Below are 22,800 nucleotides of genomic sequence, written 5' to 3'. Positions count from 1 at the left end.
TAGAATCACAATACTTAAAAATCACATTTTATATCGAATCGGCGCCCAAGTATCGTGATAGTATCGAATCGGGAGATAGGCGTATCATCCCAGCCCTAGTATTTATACTGTTCATGTAGCGGCGTCATCATGCAGAAACCTACGTCAGATCACGATGTGTGAAAAAAGGTTTTAGAAGGACTTGAAGGGAAAATAGCATTTTGATGCTAAAACATACTTTGACTAAAATGTGAATGTTGGGATTTGAATACATGAAGAACACCACTGGGAAGATACAGGATGATAGAAAAACGCACGACCGCAGCTCCAGTTACACTGCGCATGTGTTATACCCTATACCCCCAAGAATTCATGTCCGCTCGTGTCCCAGCCTCCTTCCATAGGCCTTGATTTAGGTGTTTGGTTTGGCAGAAAACTGCAATGTACGACGTAGAGCACAATGAAGTACAGCATGCCAGTAACACTTATTATATGAAGACATATAAGAGAAGAATATCAGTATACATATTTACTAGGGTTGGGAAAAAATATCGATTCATCTATGTATCGCAATTTTTTTTTGTAGGATTTTGAAATTGATTTTATTAATGTCAGAATCAATATATTTGCTTCATTTGAGTCTATGTGGAGGTAGAAGGAAGTTCTTTTAAGATAAGATAAGATAAGATAAGATATTCCTTTATTAGTCCCGCAGTTGGGAAATTTGCAGTGTACAGCAGCAAAGGGGATATATTGCAAAACACAAGATGCATCAGCTAACACAGTAAAAAAAGAGCTAAACAAAGTGTAACAAAATATGAACCATTTAAATAGAAGGAAGTATAAAAATAAATTTACCATTTACCATTGTTGTAGTCTGAGTAACATATGTATGTACTATATATATGTATGTTTGTATGTATGTATGTATGTATGTATGTATATATGTATGTTTATATGTGTTTACTGTATATATGTATGTATATATGTATATGTGTATGTATATACTGTATACTGTATGTGTATATATGTATATGTACTGTAAATATGTATATATATGAATATATTATATGTATATATATGTATAAGAGTTCTTGAAAAGCGCTATATAAGTCGAATTTATTATTATTATTATTATTATTATTATTATTATTATTATTATATATAGTGTATATATGTACAGTGTTTATGTGTATAGGTGTTTTGTGCTAACTTCCTGGCATAAGAGGGAGGTGATGCTCTTTTTTGCCCATTTTCCATTTTGGGGTGTTTTATTATGAAGGTCCGATCCACGCACATCCGGTCTAGTTAGCTACTGACGGTCCGCCCAGAGCTCACAAAGCGACCCCACTTCGCCTGAGTGCCCAGATGCCCTGCTGGGACTACTAACCACCACTGGAACCCCACAGAAACAGGAGAAAGAAGTGAAAGAACGGATGGTTTCAGCCCTGACATGAAGACAGCTCTCTCTAGATAAATCTAGGTAAATGTCACTACATTTAATTACTCATAATTATAGAGGGATGTTTGGGGAGAATTGATAACTTCGGCTAACTGTTCGATGAGGTTCACCAGCGAACTTAACGTCTGCTAATCGTAACTACTACTCCACTGCGAACTGTTCAGTCAGTAACTTATGTTGGGGATGATTTTAGGCAACAACGTGTCAGTAACAACACATTAGAGATGTTGATATGAAGCTGTCCGCGGTGGTTTTTATTCCAACCGGCATAGCAGAATAACTTTATAGCTAACGGGAAGCGAAGTTCGCCTCTATTCATACCTGGGGGACACGAGCGAATCGCTTCGCAAGGCATTGTGGGATTCCAGGCGACGCGGAAAAAGATCAGACGAACGCAAACAACGTAATTTAACATAAAAGTTAAACATTATAACTTCATGCACATGAGGGAGAAAGTCGCCTGGAAAACTACGCAGTGAGTTTCTTATAAACTGATAAAGAAAAAGTGATGTAGTCGGTGAGAACTTTCCGTGTTCGCCTGCAGTGTGGATGCATGTCTGTGGAGGAGAAATCTGTTGTAGGCGAACTTTTTTTGTGATCTCTTTCTTCTATGTCCCTTGGCCTCCAGGATTACTAACAAACTCGATGTGCTGTTTGGCACAATGGCACGTAAAAATGTGGTGGGGAGTGTTTTCTAATGAGCTACTTGTTAGTTTGGGGAAAACATTGACACGTCCGCCGCGACGAGCGAGAAGTAGCAGAGGCGAAGTTTCTTCTTCCAGTGGGTCTTCCTCCTAATTCCGGGTATATGTGGGTTATAAATCAGTTATTCGTTTGGATACAACTGTGCAAAAGTCAGGTTCTTGTCATAAGGTGCTGAAACTTTTAGCTAACAAACTTTTCTGGCTGCTCAAAGATGCCTTTGCTTTATATAATTTGAGTTTATGGGTGCGAACAAGAGATGAAGGTGGTTCCTCCTCACATCTACATACTGAGATGTGATGAGACCATGATGTGCTAAACACACCTACAGGACATCAGTCACAGGAATTACCCCAAATTGTGCTTCCTTATAAAGGACATTAGATGGCAGTATCTCATGATCAGAGATATGACATGCCTTCACTTGTATTTGTCATTTATAGAGCCTCAATTGTAACACTGTAAGAGGATTATTTTTTTATGATGGTTGATTTTTATCTTAAAGCCATGCCTTCATAAGATAAGTACAGCAGATTTCAGTCCTGAAGGTCAGAAATAAAATGATGTATGAGGAAAATAAGTGATAATTGTAACTACTAGAGAGTAAATCATAAATTTGGTTTTAAAGACTAATTATACATTGGATAGCAGGGCTGACTCGAATGCCTCGAAGCTTCGACCGTTGCCATTGTATTCGACCTCCAAATTAGTCTTCGAATACTTCGTTTTTTAATTTATATATATATAAAGTATGTAATAAGTAAGGGGTAATGTACAGCGAGCCGGTCATTGTTGTGAAAGAAACCCCAACAGGGCGATGCCTCAGCGTCGGGTTCTCTCAACGCCCTGAAGGGGTTTATTTCACAACAATGACCCGCTAGTTGTACATTATCCCGCTTATTACACGGCTACTTACTTAAGAAATCAATAATTTGACACAAAAACGGTCCGCCAGAGTCCGACATCAGAACTGCGCCCATAGCAACAGTCTGTTATACATAGCAACGGTCCGTTATAAAGAAATAACAAACAGTAGAACGCCGTGATTAACCAATCAGAATCGAGTATTCAACAACAACGTGCAATAATAATGTATAAGTCCCAAAATAGCCCACGAAATAAGGAATAATCCCACAACATTATTAATTTTCAACATCAATTATGAAAGAGATAATGTACAGCGAGCCGGTCATTGTTGTGAAAGAAACCCCGACAGGGCGATGCCGCACCCAGTCACTCAATAACCAATCAGAATTGAGTATTCAACAACGCCATGTAATAACATTAGTTATTCTCAGACGGATAACGCTGTTTGTTGAGTGCAGCGGTGCATGTGTGTACAGTAGTGCGTTGGCGGCACTGTCCCGGGCATTGAAACGGGGGAGATGGCGACAGACAGACAGAAAAAACATATTAGCCTGCTGTGCCACGCTGCTCCTCGAAGCTTCAAATACCTTAGAATATTTATCACCAAAACTTCAAAGCCCAAAAAATGGTATTCGGGACAGCCCTATCGTATAGGTGTTTGTTACGGAGAGTTTAGGATCTTAATTATAATGTAATCCAGGTTGAGCAGGTTGAAGCTCATGGTCCATTGCTTTTGTTTGCTCTTTCTTTCATCAGAGTGAATCCACATTCAACCTGCATGAAATCTGTGTTTGATCTGGCTTAATGTCTTCTCTGTGTCCTTTGTGTACCAGGATGTCACCACTGTGTCAACACTGTGGGTAGTTTACTTAGTTCGTGTTCATATTTACAGCAGGCTTGTTGCGTAAGTGCCAACATTGCCATTCCCTCAAATACAGGAATCAGGGTCTGAAATTAAGTTTTTTGCGACTGCGGCATGTCACTGAATATTTCTACTGGCCACTCACTTTTTTCGTCCGCCACTTCTGAAATCTACGTAGCACACTTTTAACCCTCTGAGACCCACAATAGACCCGTTTCTGTCTTTTTTAGGGGGGCACAGGTGATCTTTAGGGGGAGATAGCAGGTCAACAGTAGATGCCACATAGAAGTGGTGTACATCATCTGAAAGGTTCAGAACCTGAAGATTAATTTGAGATGCTGCTCAGCACTGTGTGTAAAGTTCTTCTAGTCATAAATCAGAAATAAACATGAATTAATTAATTATTTAAAATTAATTGTAAAAGTGTATAAGGGTTTAGAACATTATGATCGAAGTATATGATGGCCATTACCATGCCCACATGTATCACACTTGTTCACATGTCTCATAAGTTGTTGCAGCAATTTTTGGGTTGTTATCATTTGATACACAGATTTGGTGCTAAATTTAACTATTTTTTACCACTTGAGAATTGATAAAAAATTAACAATAATCCCTCCTTAATACCACATTAAGTGACAGAGACCTTGAGGAACACCGTAGAAAAAGCCATGCTGTGATTTGGTATGAAAAACTTTTGACATTTGGAGATTTCTGCAAGAATTGCATTTTTTGAAAATGGCCATATCAGTTTTTCCTCGCTAAAATGTAGCCCAACTTTGGAGCGTTATTTAGCCTCTTTCCCAACATGGTAGCATGACATGGTTGGTAGCAATGGATTCCTTAGGTTTTTCTAGTTTTAAGCGTCTTTGAGATCACTAAAAAGCGCTATATAAATCTAATATATTATTAGTTTCATATGATATCTGTGTCTTCACTCCTGCCCTAAAACCTGAACCTACTAGAGCCTCTGAAAGACAATAAAGTCAGTCAGGATCGCGGGTCTCAGAGGGTTAAACACTGAGTCAGTGCTACCAGACTGTAGAAATATGGAATATATGTGTGCTAATATTCACTTGACGTCACCATGTCTGTGCTGCAGTTCATTATATTTGGCAGAAATATTCACTTGGTCAATGCATCTCCACTTCCCTTCATTAGTGGAGGGCGGCATCTAATGACTATTTTCATTTTGGATTAATCTGCTCATTATTTCCTCTTGTTTAGTCTATAAAATACCTTGAACTCTTTTGATAAACTGGGGGAAGCAGAAGCCTGTAGGTCCCTGCACTTCTTGAATAAACAGAGTAATAGTGAGTCAGTGAACACCCCTGTGAGTCAGGGACGTGGCAGACCGCAGTAGGCTGCATCGTTTTTATGGCTTTGTCATAATTTGACCTCTGACCACACAGCTGTATCTGATCAATGTCTGCAATTATAGGGTCGCTAGGATCTGACCAATGAGGTGAAGACATGCAGATGGTGCAGTCTGTTAGCTCTAGTCTGTGTAGGCTTATCTGTGGTGGTTGGTGGGATTGTGCAGGTCTGGACAGAGACTGATTGTAACCGGGATGATTAACAAAACTAAAGGGATGGCCGCTCACCCATAAAAGTATATGGTCAAGAGTCTTTTATAAACGTTGTCATGAACAACACGGTTCACCTAGTGCTTCATTAGGCTGATATAACAAGCTCAAATAAGAGTTCAAGCGCTGATGAACAATGGAATCCATGCATGTTAAACTTGACAAGTAAGCAGCACACAATAGATCCTCAATGACAAAGCATAGGGCTCTCAATATTCAGTTCATCCAAGCTCTATATGGAACACACAAATAATGCTGGCATTTAATGAAAGCACAGAAGATAACCTAATGAATCATTAACAATCCAGGAACCCAGCTGCTGTTGTCATGGATGTATTAAGTGAACTGGATACAGTGCTGGAGGCAGGCTCCCGTTCATTCCTATGAGAGTTGCTCAGCGGAGCATGAAGCTAAAATGGCTCGACTGCCGAGTGATAAAGTACCCGGATCATCAGGCGATCTTCCACATCCATTGGGCCCATAGAGCAGGCACAGTAGCGTTTCCTTTAACTCCGCCTCCCAGCTCTCGCTCCAGCCTCGGACTGGGGCTCATTCACATGAACGGAGGAAGGGAAATAACTCTGGATTCGGCTTATTAGTGCATTTTACAATTTTTAGGACCTAATGATTCAATGGTTCATACTGGGAAGTTGATTTACCTAAAAAAAAATGATCCACTGATTTACGGTCGACTCTTTCCCAATGTAAGGCTATGGGAAAAAGTATTTTTGGGCCCAATGGCCTCACGTGACATGGAAGATGCAGTACCGCCATTTGGCCACTACAAAAATTTGCTTCAAAGTTTGGCGCTCTTCCTTGGGGCTTGAACATAACTGGCAGAGCACAAGGCAGCCACTCATTTGACTCAAATGACCCTGTATAACGTGTGTTAGAGCAATTGGTGCATCTGCCTCACCTACAATGTATTTTGAGCCAATTGTGCTTAGGCCGTCCACAGATTGACTTGAGCCCTGATGGTTGTCTGGCAAAAACGTTAAACCGAGCCCAACTTTTGCATCGTCATCCAGTAAGGCACTGCGTTGGCCAAATCAAATACGTGCTAGTGCACATTCCTGTTTGATAACTTTATGTGGCCTTAATTACTCCTGTTCACCTCACAGTCATTGTGACAGAAGGTTTATTTACAATACTGGTACCAGGAAACAAACCCCACACGCAACAGTGGTGGCATGGGGTTTGCTTAAAGAAATCACAAGGTCACAGAGGGTGAGATATGCACCTGTGTAGTCTAAACAACTTAATGCCCATCTCCATTCTGCGTCAAGAAACTGAGACACGTTTTACAACATTTTTGATTAGACGCGTCAGGACATCTTCACTTGCTGCCAAAGTGAGGGAAAGGACAAGGTCAGTTCACCGCACATAGTATTTAACTGTTGTGCAGTATTTTGGTGCTTGATAAACCTTTGGACTAGTGTTGCACGGTGTACCATACTCATTTACTCAATGAGCTTTGGCGCCGCATTTCGAAAGTTGTCCATTTAGAGGTGCTGAAATTTTAATGTTTTGTGTTGTAAATATCTTGCCTTTTATTTTACAGTGAAGGAATTTCCCCTGTGGTAATAATGATTGGCTCAACAGTGTGATATGTGGTATTATTGCATTTTGCAAATTACTTCATTTATCCTGATTTTATGCTATGCTATATAAATAAGCTTCATTGTTAGGTCATGATTAGGTATATTGTTGCTTTTTAAATGACAAAAATGACAGAGTTTTAAAACGAATTCAGTACTTGTGTATTATTAAATGCAGAACACAAAAGGACAATGAGGTTTTTTTCATCTGAGGTGCTTTGGTTGCGTCTGGTTGCTATGATATGGAATATCTGCAGAAGTAAAAATGTCAACACGAGGTAGAGTACTTGCTCTGGATGAGAGGAAGGCTGAAGTGCGTAGGGAGAGTGGACGGACCTGCCGGTCTATGTGTATTCATTCCTCCTCTATTGTTGTTGTTGCTCAGTACTTGTAGTCGACATGTAGGATTGTGACAGTTGGTCTTTGTGGTATTTGTCCCGCCCTGCCTCCATTGTGATTGGACAACTGGGTAAAAAAGTGACGAGCGCAGTGTTTTACCCATAATTGACCATTTTTCAACTCTCGGTGAACGGAAAAAACACCAAACGTTCCTCGCTCAGCGCAGAATCAACGCTCAGCGCCTCGTCACACTGCTGGCGTTTGTAGCATAGAGTAAATATGCGGCGATTCCATTGCAAAGAATTAAAAAAAGAAAAAAACGTGAGCATAACGGTTGTGGCGGTTGTTTGTCATCCCCTGCGGTTGGCTCGTCAATAATTGCGGTTACTGCGACAGCCCTACTAAATAGTTTGATTGGTGGTCTTTATAAAGGCTGATCAGATGATGCATTGATTCTGAATTGAAACATTTTCAATACTCATTGGCCTGCTTTCTTGCCTGCTCTTTTGAGAGCAACACAGCTGGACACACACACGCGCACGCTCCACGGCGCCGGGCCCGGCGTGTTTGTCCAGCTGTGTTGCACACACACACCCGGCCCTCCGTGCCGCATCCTGTCTGAACAGCCGAATTGGTTAACATCTTAAATGAATCCATAGACCGGTCAAAAATATTCTTCGTTCACATAGATATGGAAGAAACCATTTCCTGTAACTTTAAGGTACCCATTTTTAAACTGAATTTAGGTGGGGCACATGAGCTGAGGATCACACTGGATATTTTACAAATGATTTTCTGAACCTCTGCAGATTAATCTGAAGTATGTTGTTTCTGACATTTGTAATGTCATTAGAAGTAGTCAGTGATGATATGGAGGCTGTTAGAATAGGGATTCGTGAGAAGATCTCCTGTGCTGGACGTTGAGCAGCTGTTCTTTCTTCGGCCAATCGCAAGCTTTAATACAAATCAACCCAACCCAGATCTCACACAGCCCCTCCCCCAGCTGTATGTCTGTGTCACACTACCTCTCTCTCCTCTTTTCTCTCTTCCTGCTTGCTGGCTCGCGCATGCCCTCCCTTCGTTGCCTAATGCGGCTGGGCTAAAGGGAGCAATATAAAGATAGAGGGATTGGAAAAAGAGCAGGGTGTGATTTTTAGCTGAGAATCCACAGAGGCGTGGGATGGAAAAGCAACCGGGTTCTTTGTGCATAAACCCACATGTAAGTCATCGCTCTCTCTTATTTTTTTCTATATCTTAGCATCCTTCCTTCCTGTCTCTCTGTCTATCATTACTCTCTTTTTTGTGTGCACTGTATCTCTGTCTGCCTCTATCGCGGTGCCATCCCTGCCTTTGCTCTCTGCATGCATCCCTACCCCCATACCACAACACCGGCTGCTGATGCTGTCTTGTGATGCTTGAGTAGAAGTCACTGGCGTGCTGAATGAGACTCAGGCTAAATCACAGTATTTAGTCCAAGAGGGTTTTTTTGTGTGACTTGCCACACAACGAGAGTTGAAGAACCTCAAGGAACGGGTCTTATGTTGCTTTGGCTGTGTCATACAAATACTGAAATAACTTGCTTTGGGTTGCCATTCACTCACATCTGTCTAACGGTGTGGTACCCGTTGATTTTAGCCTGCACCTGAAGTTTATTTTAAAGCTTAAAAAGAGGCTGTCCAAATACTTTCTAGCTCATCTGTGAGTGTTTATTATGTCTGATTATAACTGAGATAATTAGCAAAACTGAGGTGATGATGATGAAGGTGATTAAACATTTAACCAAGACTAGACACTAAATAGCAGTGTCTTCAAGTCATTAACAGAGGAAAACATCAGCCTCATTATCTTTTTCATTACTACTGAACAGAAGAAAAAAAGACTTTGTAGATAGATGAGCATGAGTAGGCATAGTGGTGTTGACTGGCGGCTGTTGGCCAATGAGATCATGTGTAAACAAACTTACTCAGGTACTTGCACCTCAGCCAAGTACAATATAGACGAGTCCAATTCGAAGTTGGAAAAAAACAAGCCATTATCGCTGTGGTGGCATCTGTAAACCTGCATAATATCACTTTAATGTTATATATCAGGAGGATTTTGTTTAGTTACACTTTTGCTAAGAAGTGTGACCAGAACTTCAGTTGCAGGTTGAAAATATAGTAATCAAATATAGTAATGGCACCGTTCATAGAGAGCACAACGCACAAATTAGCCAGCAATAGTAGTCTTTTACAAGTTTTTAAAGGTCCCCCTCAAGGTGATGTCTTCTTCTCATGGCATGTTTTATCTGATTAACCAATTGTGGGAAACCAATAATTCAGTTTGAATGATTGTTTATCAAACTTGTTTCCAATAAATTTTCCGTAAGTTTAGTTGTTTTACCCCCTCGACAACGTAGTGGGGGGTATATAGAGTTCCGTGCTTCCGTCTGTTCACGTGTCACACTTTCGTTTCCGGAGCAGAACTCGGAAACTATTTCACTTAGGAACTTCAACTTTGGTACGATGGTTGACAGTGTGGTCTAGTTGTGCCTTTTGGGGGTTAGAAGTCCAGGGTGCCCAACATTTTTTTAAATTTTGGCCAAAAACTGTGATTTTTTCTACTTCAATTTCGTTTCCGGAGTAGAACTCCTTGCATTAGTTCCAAAAGGGAAAAACCTTGAGCAATGCTCACTTTTGCCTTGTTTATTTGTTAGTTTGGATCCCCATCAGTTGCTACCTGGGTTGTAACTATTCTTCCTGGGGTCCACACATTAACGTAAATATCGAAAGTAGAGTGTCTCCTGGTGAGAAACACTGAATACATACATAACTACACAGAGTGCCTCTATGAGCTGTTTAATGTGTTACAGCTGACTAGCAAATTAGCAATAAGGACCTGTAAAATTACGTTAGAAGCGCTATTTAAAACCTAGTGGATGTTTGTTCGGTAGCTCGTTCAGCAAACCAAGATGCAACACAAGACATACTGTAGGTCCAAACCTGTAGGAGGAGAGGGGGGCATTAGCCACACAGCAAATGTGTGTTTCAATTCAAAGTATGTGGCTCTTTTGTGTTGCATTTCAGTTTCTGTCTGGCAGTTAGTCAATCTCGCAATCAGCCCATGATGAAACGATAGTGACACTCCTTTATGCAAAGTGCAAAATTAAATGACTTGAAAAATGCAAAGAATTTCTCTGTCTACATAGACGGGAAACAGTGGCATCCTGACGAGAATTTGCACAGATAAGGGGTGCTGCCATGCATGCAGGACAGGAGTAATATAGGGGACGTTAACGTCAAAAGGTATATGGTTACATTTTAATGAGATATAATGTTTCAGGTAAGAAGCGCAGATGCACTCTATCACACAGCAAAAAGGCCTCAAATTCAATGAGTGAGGCTGTTGTACAGTCTGATTATGAGAAGTGTGTGCGCGTGCGTGCGTGTGACATTACTGTACAACAATCAGAAAATAACGTTTTATTTCTCCGATTCACCGCTTTGTTCTCACTAACGCCGCTCTCTATCTTCAGTAACTCTATAGCTCGCTCGGCCGACGCTGCTCTCTCTCAGGGCGATGCTAACTTCCTGGTTGGTCTACCAATATACGTCATCTCTATGGATTGGAGTAATAAACTATTATGTAATCATTATGGGAACATAATGGGAGTATTACAGTAATTTTTGTCATGGGAATACATGCAGCCCGTGTAGTTTTCACAATGTGATCCACCCTAATCCTGGCAGGGCTCCTATGAGCAAGTATTCAGTGGGTCTGATGGTTTTTCTGATTGCGTAATATAGGCCCATCAATTGTGGTAGCAACATTCACATCTGTAAAACGTTAGCCTTTTTTTCTTTACGAATCTGTAGATCTTTATGTAGATTACTGTACAATCAATGTTGCCAGTGGTGAACGGCTTTCAGGTGTTGCCATTATCTTTTCAATAATGTCTGTTGTGGCACATACAGGTGCCAGCCCATTCAACCAGTCTCATTGGCATCGGGGATCTGTACAACCTGTTCATGACTATCCAGATTGGTCATGTTTTATGGACAGTAAGATATTCTCTTATAGGGTTGCATCGATCCGACTTTTTCAGTCCCGATACCGGTAGCGATACCTGGGCTTTGGGTATCAGCCGATACGAGTACCGATGCGATACCAGTATTTTACCCATTTAAGCATAAAGATTATATTTAATATGATAAGGAAAAATGCAACAACATTTGTTCTGATTGGTCAAAAGTCTTGAAATTTGGAGACATACTTTGGGGAAGTATCTAACAGAAAAAAAATCACATTTTTATTAATAGGCAAATTTAGGATTTTTGAAAAATTAGGAAAAATGCTAACGTATTTTAATAAATGTTTTCTATATGAATTTTTTTTTTTCACACTGCATCTTTGATAATCAACTTGATGAGTTCATGGATACCAAATACTTGATTGTGCTCCTTGTAGTTTCGTTGATACATACATCTTATACTTATCATACTGTATCTAGTATTTGGGCACATGGGACGACTGTTTTTTCCTAAAATATAATGGAGTCTATTGCAAAAAGAGTAGACCCATATGCCCAAATACTAGATATAGTACACCAGCAACTTGTTAAAATTAAAGTGTAAACCTTTTTAATGCAGCAACAAATTGGTCAAAACTTAAATAAGAATTAAAATTACAGTATTTATATAATATATAAACATAGAACTGAACTGAAGAGATCGGCCCCATTGTCATATCCGATCCAGCTACTTGAGTCGGTATCGGCCCGATATCCGATCCGGTATCGGTGCATCCCTGTTCTCTTAGCAGTATGGCTCGAGTCAGGGATTTTGACTATATAGCAATACTGGATTACTGTGGTTTGATTTTTGGCTGATACATGTCATTCTTTAAGCAGCAGAGCTGAACTCAAATGACTTGGCACAGTCGAGGCCTTTTTATTTGCCGAGTTGAGATGATCTTTGCTCTTCATTGATAAAGGCCTCAATATTTTCCACGTTGCTAAACTTAATACCCCCTCTTTTGTTATTCTCTCATTCTGAGTAGTACCCAGTGTCTTGATATCTGATTTGGCTCCTCTGCAGGGGTAGATCAGTTTAATATAAAGACTCCATTCACAAAGGCTAATGATTCTACATTTACCATTAATTTTCATTCATCATGAAATGATGGTGTGATTTAATATTCGTGCCACAGTGGGAACCCTGTTTTTTTTATCTTTGTTTACTCATTCTGGTGTCAATGACCCCGCCATTCATATTCCCAGAAGTCCAAAGCAGTGAAACGCAGCTCGGCCGGTGGCTAAATCTAACCTCGGGAGTTTGTGAATTCCAAGCACTCAATCCGCTCTGGAATTTGAGGTCCCTGTGATTTACCACATCGGCTCGAATACATACAGTAACTCTGTATATTTTCTGGAAATTGGAGTTGTTTCAGATTTAAGAACTAGGCCTAGACTTTGAATGATTTATTGGGAAACTGTCATATTACATTCCCGGCAGCAGATGGCAGCAAGTATTTATAAGATGAGGATTCTCTCACTAGTTATGTAGTTAAATAAAGTTGGATAAGCAATAGAGGGACATATACAGTAGATGTACGGGACATATTGTGACATTGGTGCACACTGTTGACGGCTAAAGAGAAGAGAAGGTATTTTTTCACAAAAGACATTTTGACATCACACGGTAGGAAAAGCACGTACAAATAATAACATACATTATGTCTGATTTTCTGATCGCTTTGGCTCATTTTTCAAAACCGTCTTAACTTTTTCTAAACTGTAAGTGCAGTTGTCACAACTGTTTTATGGGACATCACAACTCTATTGCATGTTTGCAAAAGGTAATAACTCACCCAAAACACTTCATTCATGCTTCAAAATCTAGTTATTGTGTCAGTAAACTGGCCAACGCCACTAAAATGAAAAGTTATTTTGTCATGGTGTGAACCGTACTGGTCAAAATGTTTAGATGTTTTTTCACCGTGGCAGTCAACCCTGGAAATGTTTCTAATATACAAATCCCTGTTTTATTGACACTGACTGCTTACTGTACTACACCAGAATGTCAGTTTTGTCTAGCTGAATGCTGTTGTGAATCACACTGAGCTTTTTAGATTCCCATTTCAACTGTAGATCAAAGTTTACTGGGAAAAGTCAATACTGTAGTAGCTACACAGAAAAATTATATTCACATTTATAAGTATACAGTAAATGTATTTGTATAGTGAGTTACATGTTCTGTTAACGATGAAATAATGTTTAGAAGTTGTGAAGAGGACGACAGTTTCACTGATGAGAGTCAACTCATCAGTTTTGATCAGCAACCCATGTGCAGGTGGCTATTGTACTTCCTCTTCTGCACACAATGTGCCAAAACATGTGCAATTTGCTTGAATAAATGAGAAATTCAAATCTGTTGTGAACAACAAACAAATTTGAACTTATTGTTTTGAAAAAATTCAAGAATTGAGCCAAAGCGAATGAGAAAAACTGTAACTGCTTCAGTTTTCGGGTGCGGTTGTGTACATGCTGGCTCATGGTCATGGCTTACTGGGAACTGATTCATGTTATTAATAACACCTGCTGTATAGTATGACAAGTCCAAATGTCTGCTGTGGAAAAAGCTCTACTTAAAGTCTGGAGCTGAAACTATGTCATTGCAGTTTTCAGCTAAAATCACAATCACACCGAAGGTTCTTATAGGTCTACACTTGATCGCTTCACTAACATCCGAGTATGACTAGCCCGCTAATATATCAGGGAAGGATAATGGAGCCAATAAGCAGAGAGAAAACCTTTTGCACACTTTTCCCTTTGCTGCCAATGAGGTGTGACTTTGGTGCTCTCATTTTACGGGCTTCTGTCCATCAAGACCAATTTGCTCCTATCATGTCACCGGGTGTTGGTGTGTGACCTTTCACCTTGCCGGGCACAGCAGCACTGTCCTACAGCATGTTTCCATTCTCTTGTCAAAATGTGTCAGCATGTGTTCTTTATGTGAAATGCAAACCATTTTTAGTGTAGTTTTGTTGTGTTTCCACGCTACAGCATCTGAATATTCGGAAGGCCCAAGTGAGTATGACCTGTGGGTGGGTCAGGGTGTTGTTGAATATAATGGATAATATCATGCTTTACAAAACCCATTACCGGATCTCACCTCTCTCTTTTGTCCTTGTTTTCTAGGAGTTATACTATCTGAGAATGCAAAGGGGCAGAGGAAAGATGGAGAGGGACAAGACGGAAGATGAGAATCAGGTTTGTGTCTTTGGCTCCATGTGAACATATTTAGTTATCATTCTCCAGTTGTTGAGAAGCAGAAATACATATATGAAGCCTTTATACATGACGATGGTAATATTCCTGCAGACCCCAATAGTGGAATAATTATTTTTAGTCATTTGAATTGAATAAAAACACAACTAAAGTAGATGTATTGTGCATACTACATTCTAATCAACTAATGGTCTCTGTTTGTTTGTGTGTCTTTGGTGTAGTGTAAGAGGAAGTTGAGGGTGTGTGTGGCGACATGCAACAGAGCGGACTACTCCAAGCTGGCCCCCATCATGTTTGGGTTCAAAAACCACCCTGAAGAGTTTGATCTGGAAGTCGTGGTGCTTGGCTCACATCTCATTGATGACTACGGGTATGACCAACTAGCACAACGGCGTCCTTCTAAAAAAAAAAAAAAGCTTGTTGTAGACGTCCCAAAGCAGTAAAGTAGTCCATACAGTGTAATGCAGTAGCCAATACAACAGTCTATAATCGCCCACAGATGTTCCATTGGGTTTAGATCTGCATTCATTTATGAAACTGCTCATTTATTCAGGTATTTCCTTGAAACTTGTCTTGTCCTACTTTCCCGCTCCGCAGGAACACTTTTCGTATGATCGAGCAGGATGACTTTGACATCGGCTCTAAGCTCCACACCATCGTGAGAGGAGAGGACGAGGCAGCCATGGTGGAGAGCGTCGGGCTGGCGCTCGTGAAACTCCCCGATGTACTACAGAGGCTGCGCCCCGACATCCTGGTTGTCCACGGTGACCGTTTTGACGCGCTGGCCCTGGCAACGGCCGCGGCGCTGATGAACATTAGGATATTCCACTTGGAGGGAGGCGAGGTGAGGAGGCAGGGCTCCATTAATCTAGTCGCATATTTTATTTGATGTCTCATTACACACGGTGTGTATACTCCGCGGTTATACATTTTCTTACCTTTTTAAAGCGACACAGAATACAATAATGGAATAATTGACAAATGATCAACACAGTGCAGGATTTTTTGCTTCTTTTACAGTCTCTCTGTAAAGGTCTTTACACATCGAGTCTGTATTTTCATATTCGTTTCTTTTCATTCTTCATCTGATTAAAAAAACATTAAGCACAGAAACATTGCACACTGAGTACGATGCTTTTTATCATTCTATTTGTTGCGAGACAAAACTGAATTAACTACATGGGTGCAATGGATAGCGCTGGTCCCAAATGGGGCTAATGAATAAATGACATTAGCAAGAAGCTATCGTTTAGCTGCCTATAACTCAATCACTACTGTCTAATCATACGTACATCCTTTGTTTTGCAACCATCCCCGATTCCAAGCTGTTCTGCAATTACTTGCCACAATCTATCTTTAAATTTGGCACCTCTGTATTCTTTTATTTCTTTATTATAAAGTGCTTTGTGCTGGTAGACGATGTGAATGTTTGTCATGCCGTTGTGGATGATGACGTTCGCACGGACGGTGGCTCTGAATGGTCAAAGAACCCTCTTTTGCCTTTTGGATGGATGGGAAAAAACGTTGATAATCGAATCTGTTCCGAGAACTTTAATGACGGACGAAAGTTTTGGAGTCGGTGTGTAAACGTGATCGACACAACATGACATTGTATTTATTTTTAAACGTGCGACAATTTCTGACGGAAAATGGACTTGGTGTGCAAATGACAAATGACATAAGACATCCCTTCTCTCCCTTTTTCCCAGGTGAGTGGTACAATTGATGACTCAATCCGTCACGCCATCACTAAACTGGCCCATTACCACGCCTGCTGCACACGCAGGGCAGAGCAGCACCTCATCGCCATGTGCGAGGACCACTCTCGCATCCTGCTGGCCGGCTGCCCTTCATACGACAAGCTGCTGTCGACTAATCACAGAGACGACTACATGGACATCATCAAGAGCTGGCTGGGTACGTGGGATACAGTCACGGGACAGAAATATAGTATAGGCATCAGAGTATGTTTGTGTGTCATGCGCGAGGTGTTTATTCATGTTGCAGGTGACAAGGTGCAGGAGCGTGACTACATTGTGGCTTTGCAGCACCCAGTTACCACCGACATCCAGCACTCCATTAAGATCTACGGGCTGATGCTGGATGCCCTGCTCTCCTTCAACAAAAAGACCCTCATCCTCTTCCCTAACATTGACGCCGGTTAGTTTCGCTCACTGGTCCCTTTAGTTCCTTCTTGTTTTTTTCCAGTCTGTTCTATGACACGCCCCTTCCTATGCAAACAGGAAGTAAGGAGATGGTGCGCGTGATGCGAAAGAAGGGCATCGAGCAGCACCCCAACTTCCGGGCAGTGAAGCACATTCCCTTTGAGCAGTTCGTCCAGCTGGTGTGCCACGCCGGCTGCATGATCGGGAACAGCAGCTGTGGTGTACGAGAGGCGGGGGCCTTTGGCACGCCCGTCATCAACCTGGGATCAAGGCAAACCGGCAGAGAAACAGGTATGTATGAAAGGAGACAAGATCATAATCACCTGGCGCCTCTGCCATGATCATGGTCCTGATTTGCTCTCTGGCAGACGGATTGAATCACTAATGATGCATCACACGTGCTGAAGTAAGATGCAGCACTGCAAAAGTTCTTTATACAGGTACAGAGCGTTTTTAAGCTTTACAAAATGTGTTCATTAGGACAGTTTGTCATCTGACACAAGCTATTGTTCTGAATATTAGAGGATTGTGGTAGCTGGAAGATAAATATGCTGCTGAGGTTATTATTAGCAATCAAAGCAAGCATTATTCTGTCAAATGAATATGCCTCTGTGTTGATGACGTTCTCCTCTCCGCCAGGTGAAAACGTTCTCCACGTCAGAGATGCCGACACTCATAATAAGATCTACCACGCGCTGGAGCTGCAGTTTGGAAAGAGATACCCCTGGTATGACCAATGTACTGCCTGTCTGTCTCACTGGGTCTTTGTCCTCCAGTTTGTCTCTCGTAGATCCTCTTTTCCTTTTTTCTTTCTGGCTTTAAAAGCATTGATTCTTTTAATCTAAGCATACATTTTGCTCTGGATATAATTTAAGTCGGAGTTAAATAGCTGGTTATTTTTTTCATCCAACTCTTGTCACATGTGTATGTAGTAGGGATGTCAACGTTAACGTGATAATAACACGTTAACGCAAATTTGTTTTAACGGCAACGCATTAACACACTTGCGATTTTCAGGTCGTAGCGGGCTCAGCTTTAAAGCTAGGTTGAAGATACCGGTATCATGTGAAACTAAAACCCTAAGGAATCCATTGGTACCAACCAATCATACTAGCTTGTCGAGAAGGAGGGCTCCAAACTTAGGAAAAACTGTCATGGCCATTTTCTAAGGGGTTTCTTGACCTGAAAATGGGTTCTATGGGTACCCACGAGTCTCCCCTTTACCTACATGCCCACTTTATGATAATCACATGCAGTTTTGGGGCAAGTCATAGTCAAGTCAGCACACTGACACACTGACAGCTGTCTGGAGTTTGCCATGTTATGATTTGAGCATATTTCTTCTGCTACATGCAGTACTTGACGTGATTTTGTTTTGATGTGGTTTCATGTTCCTCTGTTTCCCACCAGCTCCAAGATTTATGGCGACGGCAACGCAGTGCCTCGTATTCTCAAGTTTTTACAGGCCATTGACCTGGATGAGCCCCTCCAGAAGACGTTCTGTTTCCCTCCGGTGAAAGACCCCATCTCCCAGGACATCGATCACATCCTGGAGACGCAGAGTGCTCTGGCCGTAGACCTGGGAGGGACCAACCTCAGGGTGGCGATCATCAGCATGAGGGTACGCTGCATAGACACTATAATCCTGTTTCTCCATTTTTATGAGCCTAATGTATTTGTCACAATGCTACTGGCAACTGCTCATGAAGATAATTCTCTTTGGCATTTGGTGCCTTCAAATTGGGTCATATTTACCGTGTTCACCAGTTGAATCCAGGTGAACGCCCCACCCCCCCTCTTGTGGTATTCACAACCTCGTAAGTGGAAAGTTTCTGAAAGCTCCGAGTTCACGAGTTGTGACGTGTTTCTTGACGTTGTCAGAAATGGCGGAGGCCAGGGAGGTTAATCTTTCGGTGTATAATAAAGTAATATATTGTAATTTTAGTCTTATATTGTTTTCCTTCATAATTTTATAATATGTCTGAGGAAAATGTTGATATTCCCAACGGTCTCATCTTCTTCATCTGTCATTATGCCTGTTACCCTATTGCTAGCTTGCTAAATGGTTAGCCTCTGTGGCTTCTAGACGCTGACAGTAACGTTAATATTGCCGTTGCTTAGCAGCAGTGTTCTCATGACTTAACCACTCGAACGCCTCGCTTATTGTGTACACGACTTCCCATGTTGTAAACACGAGCTCACGCCTTTCTTTTGAAGGCACCAATTATGAAGGCGTGTTCTTTTAAATGGTTGTCAACAAAGCTATGAATCAAATTAAAACAATAAAACCTTCAAAGATGTCGCTAAAAATGATTTACAGGCCGTAATATCCTTACAGATACTGTGTCTTCATTGTGATTACATTTGTGCCTCAATTTTGCTATAAAACCATCGTCCCTTTTCTCTCCCCCGCCACCACTCTGTCCCTCCTCCCTTCACTACCTCCCTCTCTGTCCAGGGTAAAATAGTAAAGAAGTACACTCAGTCCAATCCGAAGACCTTCGAGGCCAGGATGCAGCTCATATTAAAGATGTGTGCAGACGCCTCGCAGGACGCCGTCAGCCACAACTGCAGAATACTCGGTGTTGGTATGAAAAAAACGCACGCTCACATCCCTCAATGAAAAATCGGCTGTGATGCCGACAAACGCACACTATAAAACTATCACCTCACAGCTCTTCTAAGATCTCTCCTCTGCATCTCAGGAGTGTCCACTGGCGGCCGTGTAAACCCACAAGAAGGCGTGGTCATGCACTCCACAAAGCTGATCCAGGATTGGTCCTCGGTGGACCTGAGGACACCCATCTCCGACGCCCTGCAGCTACCCGTGTGGGTCGACAACGACGGTAACTGTGCTGCGTTGGCTGAGAGGAAGTTTGGTCACGGCAAAGGGGTGGAGAACTTTGTCACTGTCATCACAGGAACAGGCGAGTCAGGATTTTCATTCATTCAATCATTCGGTCTTTCTTTATCAGTGTCAGCAGGGTCGGTATAAATAATTACATTTAGTGGAATTGTCATAATCCTATTTTTTCTTATTTTTGAATGCAACTGTATTTTGGAAGAAAGGGGCATCATCTTTTTGTTGGCTGTTTGCACTCATGCCACCTTAAAATACGCTTAACAGAACAGTAGCATTCACCATGTTTGCTTTCGAAATTGTAGCTTGTGGCTAACTCAGGTGTTTGGGGAATGTTAGTCTAGGAGTAATTGATGAGCTGATTGTACTGACTGTCTTTAACTACTGTGGAAGTAAATATGTTGACTCTGTGTGTGTGTGTGTTTAGGTATTGGAGGAGGGATTATCCATCAGAACGAGCTGATTCACGGCAGCACCTTCTGCGCTGCAGAGTTGGGCCACATCATGGTTTCATTAGACGGCCCCGAGTGTTCGTGCGGCAGCAGAGGATGCATAGAGTCGTACGCGTCCGGCTTGGCTCTGCAGAAAGAGGCTAAAAGGCTGCACGACGGTGAGTGTTTGCTTTTGTATATAGCTTCAAGGAATGTGCTGAGACAAAGGTGTGTCTTCTAAACATAGTGTGTTTGTATACACCCTGACAACAACTCTTTTTGTTTGTTCTCCCTTCGGCATTGTATGTGCATAAAGGAATAGCTCACACAAAAAATGTCCACATAACACACACACAGGTGACACAAGCATGCATATAGGTTGGTTGGAGGAATTTTTAAGTCATTTATTTGTCCTCCTTTGTATTTTAAACTAGAAATAAAGTAATTTATCTTACAAGTTAATTAAATGTAGCTCCTTGTCTCAAAGGGCTTCATACCATCATTCATCATTTACTGTACATACATCTGACCTGTGTGTTGTTGTGTCTCTCAGAGGACGTGCTGATGGTGGAGGGGATGGATATGAAGCTCGAGGAGCCGATCACTGCTGCCCACCTCATCAGCGCAGCCAAACTGGGGAACAGCAAAGCTGACGCTGTTCTGAATAAAGGTCAGAGCACAAAGCAATTTCAAATGATTTCCATTGTTTAACAAAATGAGTTCAGAGTTCATGCATCACACTCATAAAACCTGCTATTAAAACGAGGAAAAATCTAATTTCTCCCTCTTTTCATCTTTCCCTCTCCAGCCTCCACAGCGCTAGGTGTGGGAATCATTAACATCCTCCACACAGTGAACCCCACGCTGGTGATTCTGTCCGGAGTCTTGGCCTCTTACTACCAGGACCCGGTGCAGCACGTAATCTCTCAGAGAGCCCTCGCCTCTGCCCAGAACATCAGGGTCGTCACATCAGAATTGGAGGAACCTGCTTTACTTGGAGCGGCCAGCATGGTGTTAGACTACGCAACCAGAAGGATATATTGAAGGATATCGTCCTGATTTTTACGAAGGACCGCTACCAACAAAAGGACTGCAAAACTGAATGTAGTACCTGCACTGCCCAGATGGATACATAAGCATATCTAGGGGATACATTTTTGAAGGCTAGACAATGACAATGTGTTCAAACCATCATATCAGTGTTAGCGCAGACTAAATATTTTTAAAATGTATACGTATACATTTTGCTTGTTGATAACCTCGATGAAGGCAGTTTTCCACAAAAATACAAATTCCCTGCGAGAATCGTACCGTCACCAGGCCAGATGTTGGATACATCATATGTTAAGTGGGTCCATTGCACGGGCCAGAAATGCCTTCCTTATCTACAAAGTAAAAGATATAATAACGCACTACGCATGACGTAGGACTCACTCACTCTACGTGTAATGAGATGTGGGTGGATGGAAAAGTCTGTCATTATAGAAAGCTTGGTATCAGATGTGACCAAAATATTGCCGAAACATTCTCCTGTAAGCTTCCTCTCAGCTCTCCTGACTTGCTTGCTGTCTCACTTCTCTTTTAAATCTTTTATTGAGTTTTTAATTCTCAATTTGATCCGTTATTGAGATACATATATAACTGACAAGTTATGTTACATTTCCATGTTTTGTTATTAATTAAATTATTTAAGGTGTGGGAAAAGAAATGAACTACTGAAAGATGATTGTTAGTGTGGTTGGTGATCTTGAAGGCTTACGGATTAGAAATGGTTAATGAAAAATCAGTTGAAATGCTATTAATGAGATGTTAAGGTGGCATCTGCTACAGCCGAGCTGCTATCGTATAAGGAGGGCCTGAGGGCGAATCTTTTGCATGAATCAGGTGAAGGCCTTTTCTTTGTTTTGCATGTCATTACCACAGACCTTATGAAGATTTGAAGTTTTCATCATGCCTTTTGAAGATACATTTTATCTCAAAAATACTTACACTGTATGTAATTGGTCATAACATGCTGACTGAAATTTTTTGGATGAATGTCTTTTTAATTTTTTTTTGGTTTATGTTTGAATAAATGTATGGTATTGTTTAAGATATAAACAAGAAATAAACGTTTATTTAAATGAGGAAATCAAGGATGATATGGATGTTCTGCAGAGTACAAATCCTGCTGACTCTTTTTTGCAAAAGCCGAGTCCACAATATGGACTCTTTGGGTGTTTGTGCAAGTTCTTAGTTTGATGTCTACACATTAAACTGTTACAATGCACAGCAATTCAGAACACAAATCTCTTTTCCTGCAGCATTTACAGCCTGGAAATAAAGGTGAAGATGTTTAGTGGTAAATATGCCCAATAAAAAAAAAGGTTTTATCGTAGAATAATGAGAAGAATAAACAAATCTGATATTGGGGGGATGTATTTCTGGGGGTCCAGTAGAGTAAAGAAGTTGACCAAGCTGCTGTTTCCCATTCGCAAATTTCACTTTTTAACAAAAGTTTTAAAGTAACTTCAGTCCATTCAAACCTCAATATTACACCACTCACTCATCATGAAATATATTAATATTTGTGCCTCGTGAGTCATATTCGGTTGTGTTTCTCACTTGTTCAGTTATTTAGATTATAATCTCAATGTTTATGCCTGAATTACAATAATCATGAAAAGTTAAATTACAAAAAAG

The 22,800-nt window shown here is 41.1% G+C and overlaps 1 protein-coding gene across 4 annotated transcripts; it reads left to right on the top strand.

Moving 5' to 3' along the window:
• Positions 1-1,297: 1,297 nt before the first annotated feature.
• gne (glucosamine (UDP-N-acetyl)-2-epimerase/N-acetylmannosamine kinase) lies at positions 1,298-22,249 on the top strand. 4 transcript variants are annotated; one of them, XM_037763543.1, is made up of 15 exons: positions 8,147-8,614; positions 14,438-14,461; positions 14,573-14,644; positions 14,884-15,032; positions 15,260-15,506; positions 16,372-16,579; positions 16,670-16,822; positions 16,906-17,118; positions 17,467-17,554; positions 18,238-18,448; positions 19,286-19,415; positions 19,533-19,754; positions 20,115-20,297; positions 20,672-20,788; positions 20,927-22,249. In XM_037763543.1, exons 1-15 carry the CDS (start codon positions 8,576-8,578, stop codon positions 21,160-21,162), a joined length of 2,292 nt encoding a protein of 763 aa, XP_037619471.1. In that variant the 5' UTR covers positions 8,147-8,575; the 3' UTR covers positions 21,163-22,249. The 4 variants fall into 4 exon arrangements, with proteins under 4 accessions (XP_037619473.1, XP_037619471.1, XP_037619470.1 ...); XM_037763542.1 differs by having other exon boundaries at positions 14,414-14,461; XM_037763545.1 differs by lacking the exons at positions 8,147-8,614; positions 14,438-14,461 and adding an exon at positions 1,298-1,462.
• Positions 22,250-22,800: the final 551 nt, after the last annotated feature.

This window comes from Sebastes umbrosus, chromosome 3 (genome assembly GCF_015220745.1).
Source record: "Sebastes umbrosus isolate fSebUmb1 chromosome 3, fSebUmb1.pri, whole genome shotgun sequence".
NCBI lineage: Eukaryota > Metazoa > Chordata > Actinopteri > Perciformes > Sebastidae > Sebastes > Sebastes umbrosus.
This window is presented reverse-complemented; position numbering and strand designations above follow the sequence as displayed.